This window comes from Phragmites australis, chromosome 14 (assembly GCF_958298935.1).
Source record: "Phragmites australis chromosome 14, lpPhrAust1.1, whole genome shotgun sequence".
NCBI lineage: Eukaryota > Viridiplantae > Streptophyta > Magnoliopsida > Poales > Poaceae > Phragmites > Phragmites australis.
In genome coordinates this window covers 7,810,196-7,822,763 of record NC_084934.1, presented here as the reverse complement: position 1 = coordinate 7,822,763, position 12,568 = coordinate 7,810,196, and the positions used below count along the sequence as shown (strand labels likewise).

General features: G+C 46.2%; 3 protein-coding genes across 9 annotated transcripts; 2 read left to right on the top strand and 1 right to left on the bottom strand.

Annotated features, from left to right (window-relative positions):
• The first annotated feature begins 204 nt into the window (after positions 1–204).
• Positions 205–3,417, top strand: LOC133890475 (leucine-rich repeat receptor-like tyrosine-protein kinase PXC3). Its single transcript, XM_062330853.1, has 2 exons — positions 205–2,701; positions 2,797–3,417. Exons 1-2 carry the CDS (start codon positions 340–342, stop codon positions 3,120–3,122), a joined length of 2,688 nt encoding a protein of 895 aa, XP_062186837.1. The 5' UTR covers positions 205–339; the 3' UTR covers positions 3,123–3,417.
• A 1,998-nt stretch (positions 3,418–5,415) lies between these two features.
• On the top strand, positions 5,416–8,751 carry LOC133891133 (uncharacterized). 2 transcript variants are annotated; one of them, XM_062331856.1, is made up of 3 exons: positions 5,416–6,129; positions 8,208–8,277; positions 8,381–8,751. In XM_062331856.1, exons 1-2 carry the CDS (start codon positions 5,449–5,451, stop codon positions 8,274–8,276), a joined length of 750 nt encoding a protein of 249 aa, XP_062187840.1. In that variant the 5' UTR covers positions 5,416–5,448; the 3' UTR covers position 8,277; positions 8,381–8,751. The 2 variants fall into 2 exon arrangements, with proteins under 2 accessions (XP_062187840.1, XP_062187839.1); XM_062331855.1 differs by having other exon boundaries at positions 8,374–8,751.
• Positions 8,752–9,383: 632 nt separating this feature from the next.
• On the bottom strand, positions 9,384–11,177 carry LOC133891806 (V-type proton ATPase subunit G1-like). Of its 6 annotated transcripts, none has more exons than XM_062332569.1 (4): positions 11,070–11,177; positions 10,489–10,583; positions 9,886–9,986; positions 9,384–9,807 (listed from the first exon to the last, which is right to left on the bottom strand). In XM_062332569.1, the coding sequence occupies exons 2-4, from the start codon at positions 10,574–10,576 to the stop codon at positions 9,664–9,666; spliced, it is 333 nt and encodes a 110-aa protein (XP_062188553.1). In that variant the 5' UTR covers positions 10,577–10,583; positions 11,070–11,177; the 3' UTR covers positions 9,384–9,663. The 6 variants fall into 6 exon arrangements, with proteins under 6 accessions (XP_062188553.1, XP_062188552.1, XP_062188550.1 ...); XM_062332568.1 differs by having other exon boundaries at positions 10,489–10,586; positions 11,070–11,174; XM_062332566.1 differs by having other exon boundaries at positions 10,981–11,140.
• Positions 11,178–12,568: the final 1,391 nt, after the last annotated feature.

The window sequence follows — 12,568 nt, the reverse complement described above, 5'->3', positions numbered from 1 at the left end:
AGCCGTACCGTGCCTGAACCGTGCCTACAATACCAAACCTCAGACCAATTCAATAGACATAACCCATTTAACCAGCTTTAATCCCTTCATAATCTAACTGCTAACAGTCTTCACTCCACTTAAGTCAGACGATCTTCACCCACATTCTCTCACTTGTGTTCAACCCATGCACCGAGCCGCCTTTCTCCTTTCCCCTCTCTCTCACCCTTTCCCACTTTCTCTCTAAAACTCTCTCCGACCTGACGGAGTGCGAGTAGGAGCGGCAGGCAGCAGGACTCGACGCGAGGCCTGGGCACCACCAACGCTTCCTACACCCCGGGCCAAGAACCCCCACTCCAAATGCTTTCTTCCTCCTCCTTCCGCAGCTGCCTCTTCTTGGCCCTTCTGTCGGTGTGGTTCCTGTTGCTCGACGTGGATGGGGCCGGCGGCGACGGGGACGGCGCTGCAATGCAGGCGCTGCAGCGGGAGCTGGCGCCGGCGGGCTGGGCGGCGGACGCGGACCACTGCGCGTGGCGCGGAGTCACCTGCGCAGCGGGGGGCGCGGTCACCGCGATCGAGCTGCCCCGCCGGGGTCTCCGGGGGGACTTCTCCGCCGCCGGCGCGCTCCGCGCGCTGGAGCGCCTCGACCTCTCCGCCAACGCGCTCCGCGGCGGCGTCCCGCCGGCCCTCGGCGCGCTCGGCCGCCTCGAGTTCCTCGACCTCTCCATGAACGAGCTCTCCGGCGCCGTCCCGGCGGCCCTCACCGGCGCGTCCAGGCTCCGGTTCTTGAACCTCTCCAACAACGAGCTCTCCGGCGCCATCCCCGACGAGTTCAGGGGCCTCAGGGAGCTCCAAGAACTGCAGATTTCCGGCAACAACCTTACCGGCTCCCTCCCCGACTGGCTCGCCGGGCTCCCCGGCCTCCGCGTGCTGTCCGCCTACGAGAACTCCCTCTCCGGCCCGATCCCGGCAGGCCTCGGGCTCTCGTCGGAGCTCCAGGTTCTCAACCTCCACTCCAACGCCCTCGAGGGGAGCATCCCCAACAGCCTCTTCGAGCTCGGCAACCTGCAGGTCCTCATCCTCACCTTGAACTGGCTCAACGGCACCATCCCCGAAACCATCGGCCGTTGCCGCGGCCTCTCCAACGTGCGCATCGGCGACAACCGCCTCGCCGGCGCAATCCCGGCGTCGATCGGGGATGCGACCAGCCTCACGTACTTCGAGGCCAATAGCAACGAGCTGTCCGGCGGGATCCCCACGCAGTTCGCGCGCTGCGCCAACCTGACGCTGCTCAATTTGGCGGACAACTGCCTCACCGGCGAGGTGCCTGACGTGCTCGGGGAGCTGAGGAACCTGCAGGAGCTTATCGTGTCCGGCAACGGCCTCGGCGGCGAGTTCCCGAAGTCGATCCTGCGGTGCCGGAACCTGAGCAAGCTGGACTTGAGCTACAACGATTTCAATGGCGGCTTGCCGGAGAACATCTGCAACGGATCACGGATGCAGTTTCTTGTGCTCGATCATAACGAGTTCTCCGGCAGCATTCCGCCAGGAATCGGGGGCTGTACTCGGCTGCTTGCGCTGCAGCTCGGCAACAACAACCTGAGTGGTGAAATACCTGCTGAAATTGGTAAGGTCAAGAGCCTGCAGATTGCGCTGAACCTTAGCTTCAATCACTTTGTCGGGTCGCTGCCCCGTGAGCTCGGGAGGCTTGATAAGCTTGTCATGCTGGACTTGTCGAGCAATGAGATATCAGGTCAGATCCCTTGTGATATGAGAGGGATGCTGAGCTTGATTGAGGTCAATTTGTCGAACAACAGGCTCAGTGGCGCCATACCGGCTTTCGGTCCATTCCAGAAGAGCGCAGCATCCAGCTTCTCCGGCAATGCCAAGCTGTGCGGCGATCCGCTGGATGTGGACTGTGGATCAATTTATGGTTCCAATTATGGAATGGACCACAGGAAGATATCTTACAGAGTGGCTTTGGCAGTTGTGGGCTCCTGTGTGCTCTTCTTCTCCCTGTTATCACTGGTGGTGGCCTTGTTCATGTGGCGTGAGAGGCAGGAGAAGGAGGCTGAGGCGAAGAAGGCTAAGGCAGGGGAGGTGGTGGTGTCAGCGTTGCAGGTCGTGGCTTCAAGCGTCTTCATCGAGAGCTTGCAGCAGGCCATCGATTTCCAGAGCTGCGTAAAGGCAACATTCAAAGATGCGAATGAACTGAGCAATGGAACATTCAGCACAATCTACAAGGCTGTCATGCCGTCTGGCATGGTGGTGTGTGTCAAGAAGCTGAAATCGGTTGACCGTGCAGTCATCCACCAGCAGATAAAGATGATCCGAGAGCTCGAGCACCTTGCGCACATCAACCACCCAAACCTGGTGCGTCCCATCGGGTATGTCATCTATGATAACATTGCGCTGCTGCTGCACCACCATATGCCAAATGGTACCCTGCTTCAGTTGCTTCACAATGACGGCGACTCTGATGGTGACAAGCAAAAATCTGACTGGCCGAGGCTGTTGTCAATTGCCACTGATGTTGCTGAAGGGCTGGCGTTCCTCCATCACGTTGCCACCATTCACCTCGACATCTCTTCGGGGAACATCTTTCTTGACTCGCATTACAATGCGCTTCTTGGCGAAGTTGAGATCTCCAAGCTGCTGGACCCTTCAAAGGGCGCTGCCAGCATCAGTGCGGTTGCGGGCTCATTTGGTTACATACCTCCAGGTCTGAACTTCGTTCCACATCCAACAACTACACAAGAAGTTCTTACATGTTGGTAACCATAAATATTTGATGCTGTTGCAATTGGTTTCTTGCAGAGTATGCCTACACAATGCAGGTGACAGTGCCAGGCAATGTGTACAGCTTCGGGGTGGTCCTGCTGGAGATCCTGACATCCAAGCTGCCGGTGGATGAGGGGTTTGGGGACGGTGTGGACCTTGTCAAGTGGGTTCACACCGCCCCGGCGCGGGGGGAGACGCCGGAGCAGATCATGGACCCGAGGCTGAGTACCGTGTCATTTGCATGGCGCAGGCAGATGCTCGTGGTGCTCAAGATCGCGATGCTGTGCACGGTGCGCGCCCCGGCGAAGCGACCCAAGATGAAGAAGGTGGTGGAGATGCTGCAGGAGGCCAAGAACAGCTGAGGAGTCTTTACTGCCGAATGCTGTGATTGCTGCTTGGAAGATGAACCGAGATGCTTAAAAGAACAAGTTTTCGGTCATCGATTAGTCGAGTATAAAATCCGGTGGCATTTTATTCTCTGTATATAATTCGGATCTGATAATTAGTACCCCGATTATGCGCTATGTATTGCCAGATGTTGGATGCTGAAGCATCAAAGAGTTGGGCTGTGTAGTGCAGTGTTGTAGACTTGCAGTACTATGCTGCCTGCAACTTGCAAGTGGAGAATGTCGCGTACATATCTGATTGGATCCTTAACTAGGCAATTTGTTGTTCTATCTTGAGTGTTTTCTTTCAATATATATATTTTTTTTAAATCAGAGGAATCCTATCTTGAGCTTCTCAGCTTGAAGAGGTGGTTGCGCTTGTGCACTTAAGGTGCTGTTGTCCTTTGCAGTTAGGGTGGTCTTCCTCTAGGTGAGACCCTGGCCCATTTTGACGTGGCAGAAGTGGTCTATGTCTGCTAAGGAGTATCTGTTCATCCATCATTGTTTGGAAGAAGAATATCTGATGCATAGAACACTGTTTTCTCTTCCGGCTGATACATTGAACAACCTTAGGGCCGATTTTTTTGCCAGAAAAGTTAGACAAAACTAACATGAGGTATGAATATATGACAAAATTAGTTAACGACAAAACCTACTTCTCTCTGGCTGGACTGTATACGATGGGAATTGTTCAGGAAAGCGACCACAGCTTCTGGCTGTCCAAATCGAACTGTTCAGTGATTAACACCTTGACAATTGCTCACTTCAGAATCAGATGCTTTCTCCCATTCTTGTTTATTGGCCGCAAGAAAGTGATGTGACATTCTACATAAACAGTGTTACCTAGATATTTGTGTCCAAAATTATTTGTGGAATCAGACATCTCGAATCTAAGTCGGATTTTGACACCCGTGTCGGATTCCGATTTGTATTTCACGTATCTAAATTTTCTTTGCCGAATCAAACATCCGAGTCCGAATCGGATTTTGACACATGTGTTCGTATCTAGGTAACACTGGTGATGATCGGGCACATCACATAGACTAATGTGTTGGAGAAAGCTGATGTGATCATTGGTGTTTTTCTTTTGTGTGCCGAATTGTATTGTAGCTGCACAGTTTGGCAAGGAAATGATACATCAGGTGATATTTTATCCTGTATATTGAATGGAAATGACGGTATAATGTTTTCAATCGAAATAAATCGTTCCAGGTTCAACAATATGATGGTTAAATCTTGCGTATAATTGGTTTTTTCTTTTTCTTTTTCTTTTTTCTTGTTGAGGAACTAAGCAGGAGCTCTGTTACCTCATCATGATTTTTCGGGTTGACAATAGTGATCATATCAGTTTGTCAAATTCTAGTGTTTCAAATGTCAAATGTAGATCGCGAAAAAGGGTACTATATATGCTCTGTTTTTTCAACAGCTCCAACCACCGTCGCCATTCAAGTAGATTCGGAAAAGCAAATGCACAGCAAAGCTCAAAGTCTTCCCTTGGCTCCTTCTCACGGGTAGACTCCACACCAGAAACATATCTATATGTTCAGTTCAGGAGTGGAAGGCCTTTCGACCCAGTCAATGTGGTTCAGAAAAAACAAAAGTAAAAAAAAGAACTTTACGGTGATTGACAAATAGAAAATGAGTATAAGAGATGTGATTGTGTGATAATTTTTACAACAAATAAGCTGCAGTGCTGCACCTACAGAGCACAGCAAACTGTAATTTCTGATAACTGTTCTTCTCAGGAGGTTGTTCGATCTGTATCACAACAAAGAGCAAAGTTATCCAAATGATAGAATCAGTTTATTGTGGCAGGTAAACTCCAGAAGTAGAAGAGATTCAATCCGAGATAGAAGAGATTCAATCCGAGAAAGAATTTGTCAACGCAGAGGAGCAAAACAAGGATATCAAATTACAATCCTATCAGAAATTTCGGCCAAGTTTGTGCTAAATTCATCTAGATTACAAACCTGGCTACTTCTGATATCTAACTCAACTTCATTTCGTTTAAAAGGCGATAGATATGTGTTTAGATTTGTAATTTTTCAAAATAGATATATATATTTGTATATTTTTTAGTTTTAAAATATAAAAAACCCGGTGCGAGGGAGGGGTTCTAAAGGATCGGCCTGGCCGATCCGGCCCGATTTGAGAATCCCTTTCCCTCACTCTTGCAGCGCCCACGTGGCGGTTTCCTATTGGACTCCCAAGCCTATGTCCCTGCCACTGTCAAGTTACCACTAGTTCCCCAATCAGCTCCTCACCCCCCCGCCCCCCCGCTTCTCCCGCAACCGCATCGGCGATGGCATCCGCGGCGGAGACTGGAGGCGGCGAGAAGCCCCACGTGCACCTTGCCCATCCGCTCCTCGCGCCGCCCCAGCCCGCGCAGCAGCCCTACTACTCCTACCCCGCCACCTCCTACGCCCCGCTGCCGCCGACGCTCGTCTTCGTCCCAACACCCTGCTCCCCCGTGCTCCTCCGCCTCCGCCGCCTGCGCCCGCGCCGCGCCCCCTGTTTCCGCCGCTTCTCCACTCGGACCCTCCCGCTCCTCCTCCTCCTCGCGCTCCTCGGGAGCCTCGCCTTCCTTCTCTACCCGTCCGCCCCCGCCGCCCGCGTCGCCGACATCCGCGTCGCACGCTTCCGCGTCAACCCGCCGCCGCTCCCCGCGCTCGACCTTGGCCTCGAGCTCCGCCTTCGCGTCCGGAACCCGGGCCTCGTCCTCCCGCTCCGCTACCGCGCGGTCTCCGCCGCCGTCTCCTACCGCGGCCACCTGCTCGGGTCCGCCAAAGCGCGCCCGGGGTCCGGGAAGCTCGCGGCCAGGGATGTAGCGTACGCCGACGCCGAGGTGTGGGTGGACGCCGGGAGGGTGCTGGATGACGTGGTCGAGATGATAGGGGACCTGGCCGCGGGGTCGGTGCCGCTGGAAATCGTCACCGAGGTGGTCGGCATGGTCAGGGTGTTCCGTTTCGACATCCCTGTGAAGGTAATTGCGTGTTTTGTCATAGATTGTTGTGGATTTTGTGATACCACTGCTGGTTATTTGCTTTATATGTGGGTGTTTCTAATTAATACTGCTTGCAAAGACTGGAACTATTGGGATTGGGTTAGATAATTTGTAATACCTAAGGACTCGATCATGTTATCACTTAACATTTTAGCTTTTCATATGTTTAGAGAATATGTAAGATCTAAGGATTTGTGTTATGTTATCATGGGCTGGATTAAACTATTCTGGGCATAGCATTTCAGCTCTTATCATGGATTGCATGGTCCAGACTGCTGAAAAGGATTTGCATGATCATAAAAATCTTTCCGCCTTCGCCTTGAGATTTTAAATGTTGTATTGCCTAAGTTTATCATGGTTCGTAGTTTGGATGAATGAATTGATATTGATTGTGGCCGAATTTGGATTGAAAAGAATTGGGAGGATTTGTAATGTGGTAGCTTTACTCATGAGTCATGAGTCTAACGGTTATAGCTTGGACACGGGAAGGATACCTGCAAAATAATTCCTTTTCCGTAGGATGTGCTATAGCATTTTGCTGGGCGGCACTATCATAATTGGTGGTATGCAGATATGGAATAGGGTTCGCTTGCATCTGCTATGGTGCAGTATTTGACTAACCATTTCGCTTGGCGGCACTATCATAATTGGTGGTATGTGGATATGGAATAGGGTTCCCTTGCATCTGCTATGGTGCAGTATTTGACTAACCATTTCTAAGTTAGTAAATTAAGGGACCTTATTTTTCACGTTCTGTAATGTATTTATTATAGAGAAGGTTTTAATATGTCTCTGCAATATTGGTTCAATGTATTTAGGCAGTTCCCTCAACAGGTATGTACAATATGCTGTCAGGTGACCATAAAATCTAGAGGATGATCGAAGTGGACTGTGGAAAATAGTTGATTACTTGTACAGCACTTGAGCTAACCAACTATATAGGCCATCGATAAAAATTCATAGATGTGTTGCATGACTATGTTACTCATTGGTCCATCTCCATTGTATGAGCAGCATTTTTGTTGTCACGAAGTGTAGGCATAGCTCAAAATACTTGGCTAGAAATTAATTTAGACTCCGCTTCAATGTGGCCTTGAGTTCAGGATCGTTAGAAAGAGTGTATCTCCTTTACTTTCAAAGCCACACTTCTTTTTTAATGTGATAAGACAAATATAAAAAAGAATATTAAAGGTTACCAAAAATAAAATAAAATAAAATAAATCAGGCTCCACACATTGCACTTTGTACTGCATCCTAGCTATTGAAACATTGTCAATACAAAGTAGTCGATGAGTGCACGAGTGAAGGATAATGGCAAAACAATTAACTTGGTGGGTGAATAGAGTGGCCAAAAGGATAAGCTGCTGCCTCCAATTCAAAACTCAAAATCATGTTTTCATAGTCAACATTTTAAAAGTTCGACAACTAATATACGGAGAAGTATATTTGTTTCATGGAAAGATACAACTAGATTTATCATTGAGAGCTGTTATTTTTTTCTAATTAGTAAAGGTGGTCAATGGTGTACATTGGAGACTGTCAACGTCCTAAACAAGTGAATCAGACTGGAGGGAGTACGCTACTATTCGTCTTTTTTCTAACTTTAGCTACTAATCCAATTCAAAACTCAAAATCATGTTTTCATAGTCACATTTTAAAAGTTCGACAACTAATATACAGAGAGGTATATTTGTTTCATGGAAAGATACAACTAGATTTATCGTTGAGAGCTGTTATTTTTTTCTAATTAGTAAAGGTAATGGTCAAAGGTGTACATCGGAGACTGTCGACATCCTAAACAAGTGAATCAGACTGGAGGGAGTACACTACTATTCGTCTTTTTTCTAACTTTAGCTACTGAAATATTTGGTTAAACTGTGTGCTTTGATTGGGAGAATGCAAAATTACTTGTAGAAATAGGTAGATGTACTATCTTGGCCTTGATTTGATGAGTCGCTAGTAGTGGCGGTGTCCTAATGCAGTTTCACCTTATATCTTCACACTGTATATTAATGATGTAATTCTTGTTCAAACCTCTAACATGTCCACTGATCCAGGGGCTCATTTCGTGCTCGGTGAATGTCAGCCCATATACTCAGAGAATCGTAAGTCAGGATTGCTATTAAGGTAATGCCCTTATGTTGTCTCTTCTAGTTTGTACTCTGTTGGTCTGATGCTAGTTGACAGTTATGCTATCATTCTCACATTACCACTTTTGCACAGTTCTCCATGACGATACTTTGAGGTTCTCCACTCTTGATGGAATATGGTTGCACAGTTACTCCTATAGCTATTATCAAGTTGCAGAGCCTACTTGAAGGAACCCGAGTATCTTTCTGTAAATAATTTGAATATTGTATTGTGTAGGTTGGAATAAGAAGTATAAGATACCGTTGAATCGGACGAATATGTTGTATTGTAGCACATGTCAGAAATGCTTACGTCTGTATTTGTAATTATTTAATACCACATTCATGTAGATGTACCATAGCATAAAAAATGATCATGGTGTATGATTTGACCTGAACATGTATCTGGGGTGGTAACCTATGATTTGTAACATTTGAATTGAAGCGTGGTAACTGAAAATTTATCAGGATAGATACAGACGTGGCATTAAATCCCTACTCCTGAAGTGGTTTGCATCCAACAACTTTTTTGCTTATTATCTTGGTCCCATGTACCATGAAATCTGTATAAAAAGTCCATTTTTCTGCAATCTATAAATGTTGGAAGTGCCAAAATCCGGTACTGGTCCTGTGTTGAGCAAGTCAGTATCAAATGAATGGTGGGGATCTAACAACTGGATTAGCTCTTTGATGTACCTCGAGATTCAGACGTACTAAACCAATAATTACAACTTGTCCAGAAGATCTGAAGGACAAAATGGGACCTGAATTCTGATGAGCCTATGGGCAGCCAGCTAGCTTGGACTAAAGTTGCTGGGATTTCTTGTGTGCTTGTTTGTTCTTGTGCCTTGCATGCATCATTCAGTACGTGAGGTTTCTGATAATGGATATGTTCTGGATGACACGGATGTGTGTGTACTCTGATGGAGCCTGCCAAACTGGTTGATCTTGGCGCCCATTCTATGCAGTCGGCAGCCATGCATTCCTGTGCTGTTTGTGTGTTCGTCAGTTTGGGGCGAGTTTCTGTATGATATGCATGTTCAGAGTTCATTGTGATTCACTCCAGCATATGCCCAATTCAAAGGATACTTGTACTCTTAGAGCTATAAACAGAGCCGCTTGATAGTGAATCAATAAATTTTGTTTGTCCAAAAAACCAACTGGAAACAATATTTACCAATATGGCAATATACCAAACAATAGCTAAGTTCTGATGGTACTAGACACAGTTGCTGCTAAACTTTTGCTAAACTGCAACAGCTTATTCCGTGGTTAAGAACAAGGAATTACAGGTTGAAGTGACACATTATTCCTCATCACACTCTGAAACAAATGAACAGGTAGACGATACAAGTTTGCAATCATATTTAGGGCACAACAACGTTCAGTTCTTCACGGTGGTGACATGCCTCAGAAGCATCTGAATGACTTCAGGGGAGATGCTTGCAGCCTGTTGGTTGAGTTGTTCGATTTTCACTGCTGTCTCTTGCTCAAGACGCTTGACGTTTGCACCCGAGTCACCGCTGCTCTGTAAACAATAAGAGCCATATAAGTGAGGACCCTGTAATCTTATGAAAAAACGAGCAGAGTGTGCTGGTCTGCATACCTCCGCAACCTTCCTCTGGAACTCGGCCTCCATCTGGGCACGGTATTCAGCTATTTCCCTCTCAGCCTCCTCTTTTGCTTGCCTAAGCCTTGCCGACTTAGCTGTTGAACAAAGGAAATATTTAAGTTTGCATTGCAGTCTTCTAAAAGAGGAAAATAGGTGATTCTTTTGCTTTTTTTTAGCTTCATTGCTGGCAATACCCTTTTCTTTACAGCAAATGCTTCGCAATGAAACAAGTATTGCTAGTTGAACAAAAAAACTTTTATTTACTCAGATCAGATCACTACGTGCAAATTTGTACATTAAATTGACAGGTAACTATGCAAATTTGTACATTAAAAAAGGCACTAGTCTTTGGGCAAAGATGTAAATATCACATTATGCCAAAGGCAATGCCATAAACAAGATGCTAATTTTGCTGCAGCTCACAATGGAACAATACGTATTTTCCCTTGTATCGTGTGCATTCCTACCAACATTAATGGGTAGATCAAAATGCAAGAAATAATGTTCTTAACGCAACAGAGCAGAACTCATGCACAAGGCGCTTGCTCTCCAATGATACGCTTGATTTGCATTGCACCAGAAATTAAGACAACTTACCAGCCCTAGCCGCATTCACGATTTGCTGAGCCTCCTGCTCCGCTGCCAATAGCTGCTGAATCCCACTCTGGCGCCTGTTCGCGTCCATCTTTCAGCTGCTGGATTAAGAACCAGAACTCAGAGCCATTAAAGCATAATGGATGAAAAGCGTCATTAGATTGCTAGATAAAACACCGGTTATTGGCTTTCGGCGCATCTCATCATTCACATCAAACAAAAGAGAGGAAATTTGTATCACTGCACTATCCATTATCCAAAACATGGTAGTTGAAAAGAACCCCCCCCCCCCCCCCGCCCACCACTACCACGACGCAGAAAACAGAAGTCCTCTACAAACTGTGACGCATTCGAGCACCCAACCGTCCCAGAAAGAAATATTTGGGTTCGAAGGATCGCAGCAAAAACGAGATCAAGCGATCCGTCCGAGCAAGCTAGGGCGTCGTCCGATCCTAACCGACGAAAGCAGCAGGGTCGTGTCCGGACGGATCGGACCTCCACTCCAGGGCAGCCCAGGCGAGACGATGCCGCCGCCGCCGCCTACAGGAGAGGGTAGAGAGGTGCAGGTGCGGCGGAGGGGGCACCTGGATCTGGATCGGGGAGCGGAGTGCGGTGGTGGAGGAGCCAGTAACTCCAACCGAATTTCTATTTCTGCCTTCCTATTTTTCAGTAGAGAGCTCCGTATTTATATTCTATTCTCTAATATTCAGCGTGTTTCAACTGATATCTTAAATTTGTCTTCCTATATGCTAATTAGCTATATTTTATTATTATTTTATAACTAACTAGTAATAGTTTATTTTAAATAGCATTACTTCTAATGGCTAGTTTTACGACGATTATTTTTTAAACGGTTATTTTTCAACTGCTGTATTTCAACGGCTAGTTTAGCAACGGTTAATTTTTCAATGACTAGTTTTCCAATGGTTATATTCTAATAGCTAGTTTTCCACCTCCATATATACATATCCAATCACCTGGTTGCTACACCAAGTTATTGGTCTTGTTCTTTCTTCCTTGTCACCTAAAATGAGTGATCGACCTCTCTTAGATTCATCGTCGTCGGACGACAACGATGACAAACTCATTCTTGTTACACTACACCAAGCGCACACACAATATCAGCTTATAAATGCTCTACGACCTGGTAGTTCTATGTCTGGACGTCAGTACATTCACCGCGGTAGAGAAGCAGGGCATTGGAGATTGTACAACGATTATTTTTCGGATGCTCCTACCTATGGCTCAACTTTCTTTCAACGTAGGTTTGTAGTTAACCTATTTTTCGTTTGTCTTCTCTGTTAATTCATACTCTTTCTTCATACATGTTTATTCATTGTTCTTTCTTTGTTCAGGTTTAGAATGGGTTGTTCTCTATTTCTTCACACTGTTCAAGCTGTCAAGCAACATGATGATTGTTTTGTGCAAAAAAGAGATAGAAGTGGATGTCTTGGGCTATCTACTTTGCAGAAGATTACTGCAGCATTCATCATGATAGCTTATGGAGTACCAGGGGACCATACGGATCAGTATGTTCCTATTGGTGAAAGTACTACTATAGAGAGTCTGAGAAGGTTTGTTAGAGCTATTGTTAAAGTCTTCAGAAATGAGTACCTGAGTTTTCCAAATGAGAATGACACAACTAGATTACTTGCAATTGGAGAGCAATGAGGTTTCCTCGGAATGCTTGGAAACATAGATTATATGCATTGGAAGTGAAAAAACTATCCTGCAGCATAGCAAGGTCAGTATATCGACCATGTGCATGAGCTCACAATCATTCTAGAAGCAGTTGCTTCTAAAGACCTTTGAATTTGGCATGTTTTTTTTGGTTTACTAGGGTCTCACAATGATATCAATGTTTTTCACCGTTCACATTTATTTGCAAAGTTAGCCGAAGCGGAAGCTCCGGAAGTTAATCATACCATCAATGGTCACAATTATACAATAGGGTATTACCTTGTAGATAGAATCTATCCTCAATGGGCCACATTTGTGAATACCATATCATCACCAAGAGGCAATAAGAAAAAATATTTTGCCAAGGCACAGAAAATAGTTAGAAAGGATGTGGAATGAGCCT

Coding starts and splice junctions, on each gene's coding strand:
- LOC133890475 (XM_062330853.1), top strand. CDS start 340: ATGCTTTCTTCCTCCTCCTTCCGCAGCTGCCTCTTCTTGGCCCTTCTG. Junction 2,702..2,796: donor ATTTGGTTACATACCTCCAG/GTCTGAACTTCG, acceptor GGTTTCTTGCAG/AGTATGCCTACACAATGCAG.
- LOC133891133 (XM_062331856.1), top strand. CDS start 5,449: ATGGCATCCGCGGCGGAGACTGGAGGCGGCGAGAAGCCCCACGTGCAC. Junction 6,130..8,207: donor GTTTCGACATCCCTGTGAAG/GTAATTGCGTGT, acceptor CCACTGATCCAG/GGGCTCATTTCGTGCTCGGT.
- LOC133891806 (XM_062332569.1), bottom strand. CDS start 10,576: ATGGACGCGAACAGGCGCCAGAGTGGGATTCAGCAGCTATTGGCAGCG. Junction 9,987..10,488: donor CGTGAATGCGGCTAGGGCTG/GTAAGTTGTCTT, acceptor TTTGTTCAACAG/CTAAGTCGGCAAGGCTTAGG. Junction 9,808..9,885: donor TCCAGAGGAAGGTTGCGGAG/GTATGCAGACCA, acceptor TATTGTTTACAG/AGCAGCGGTGACTCGGGTGC.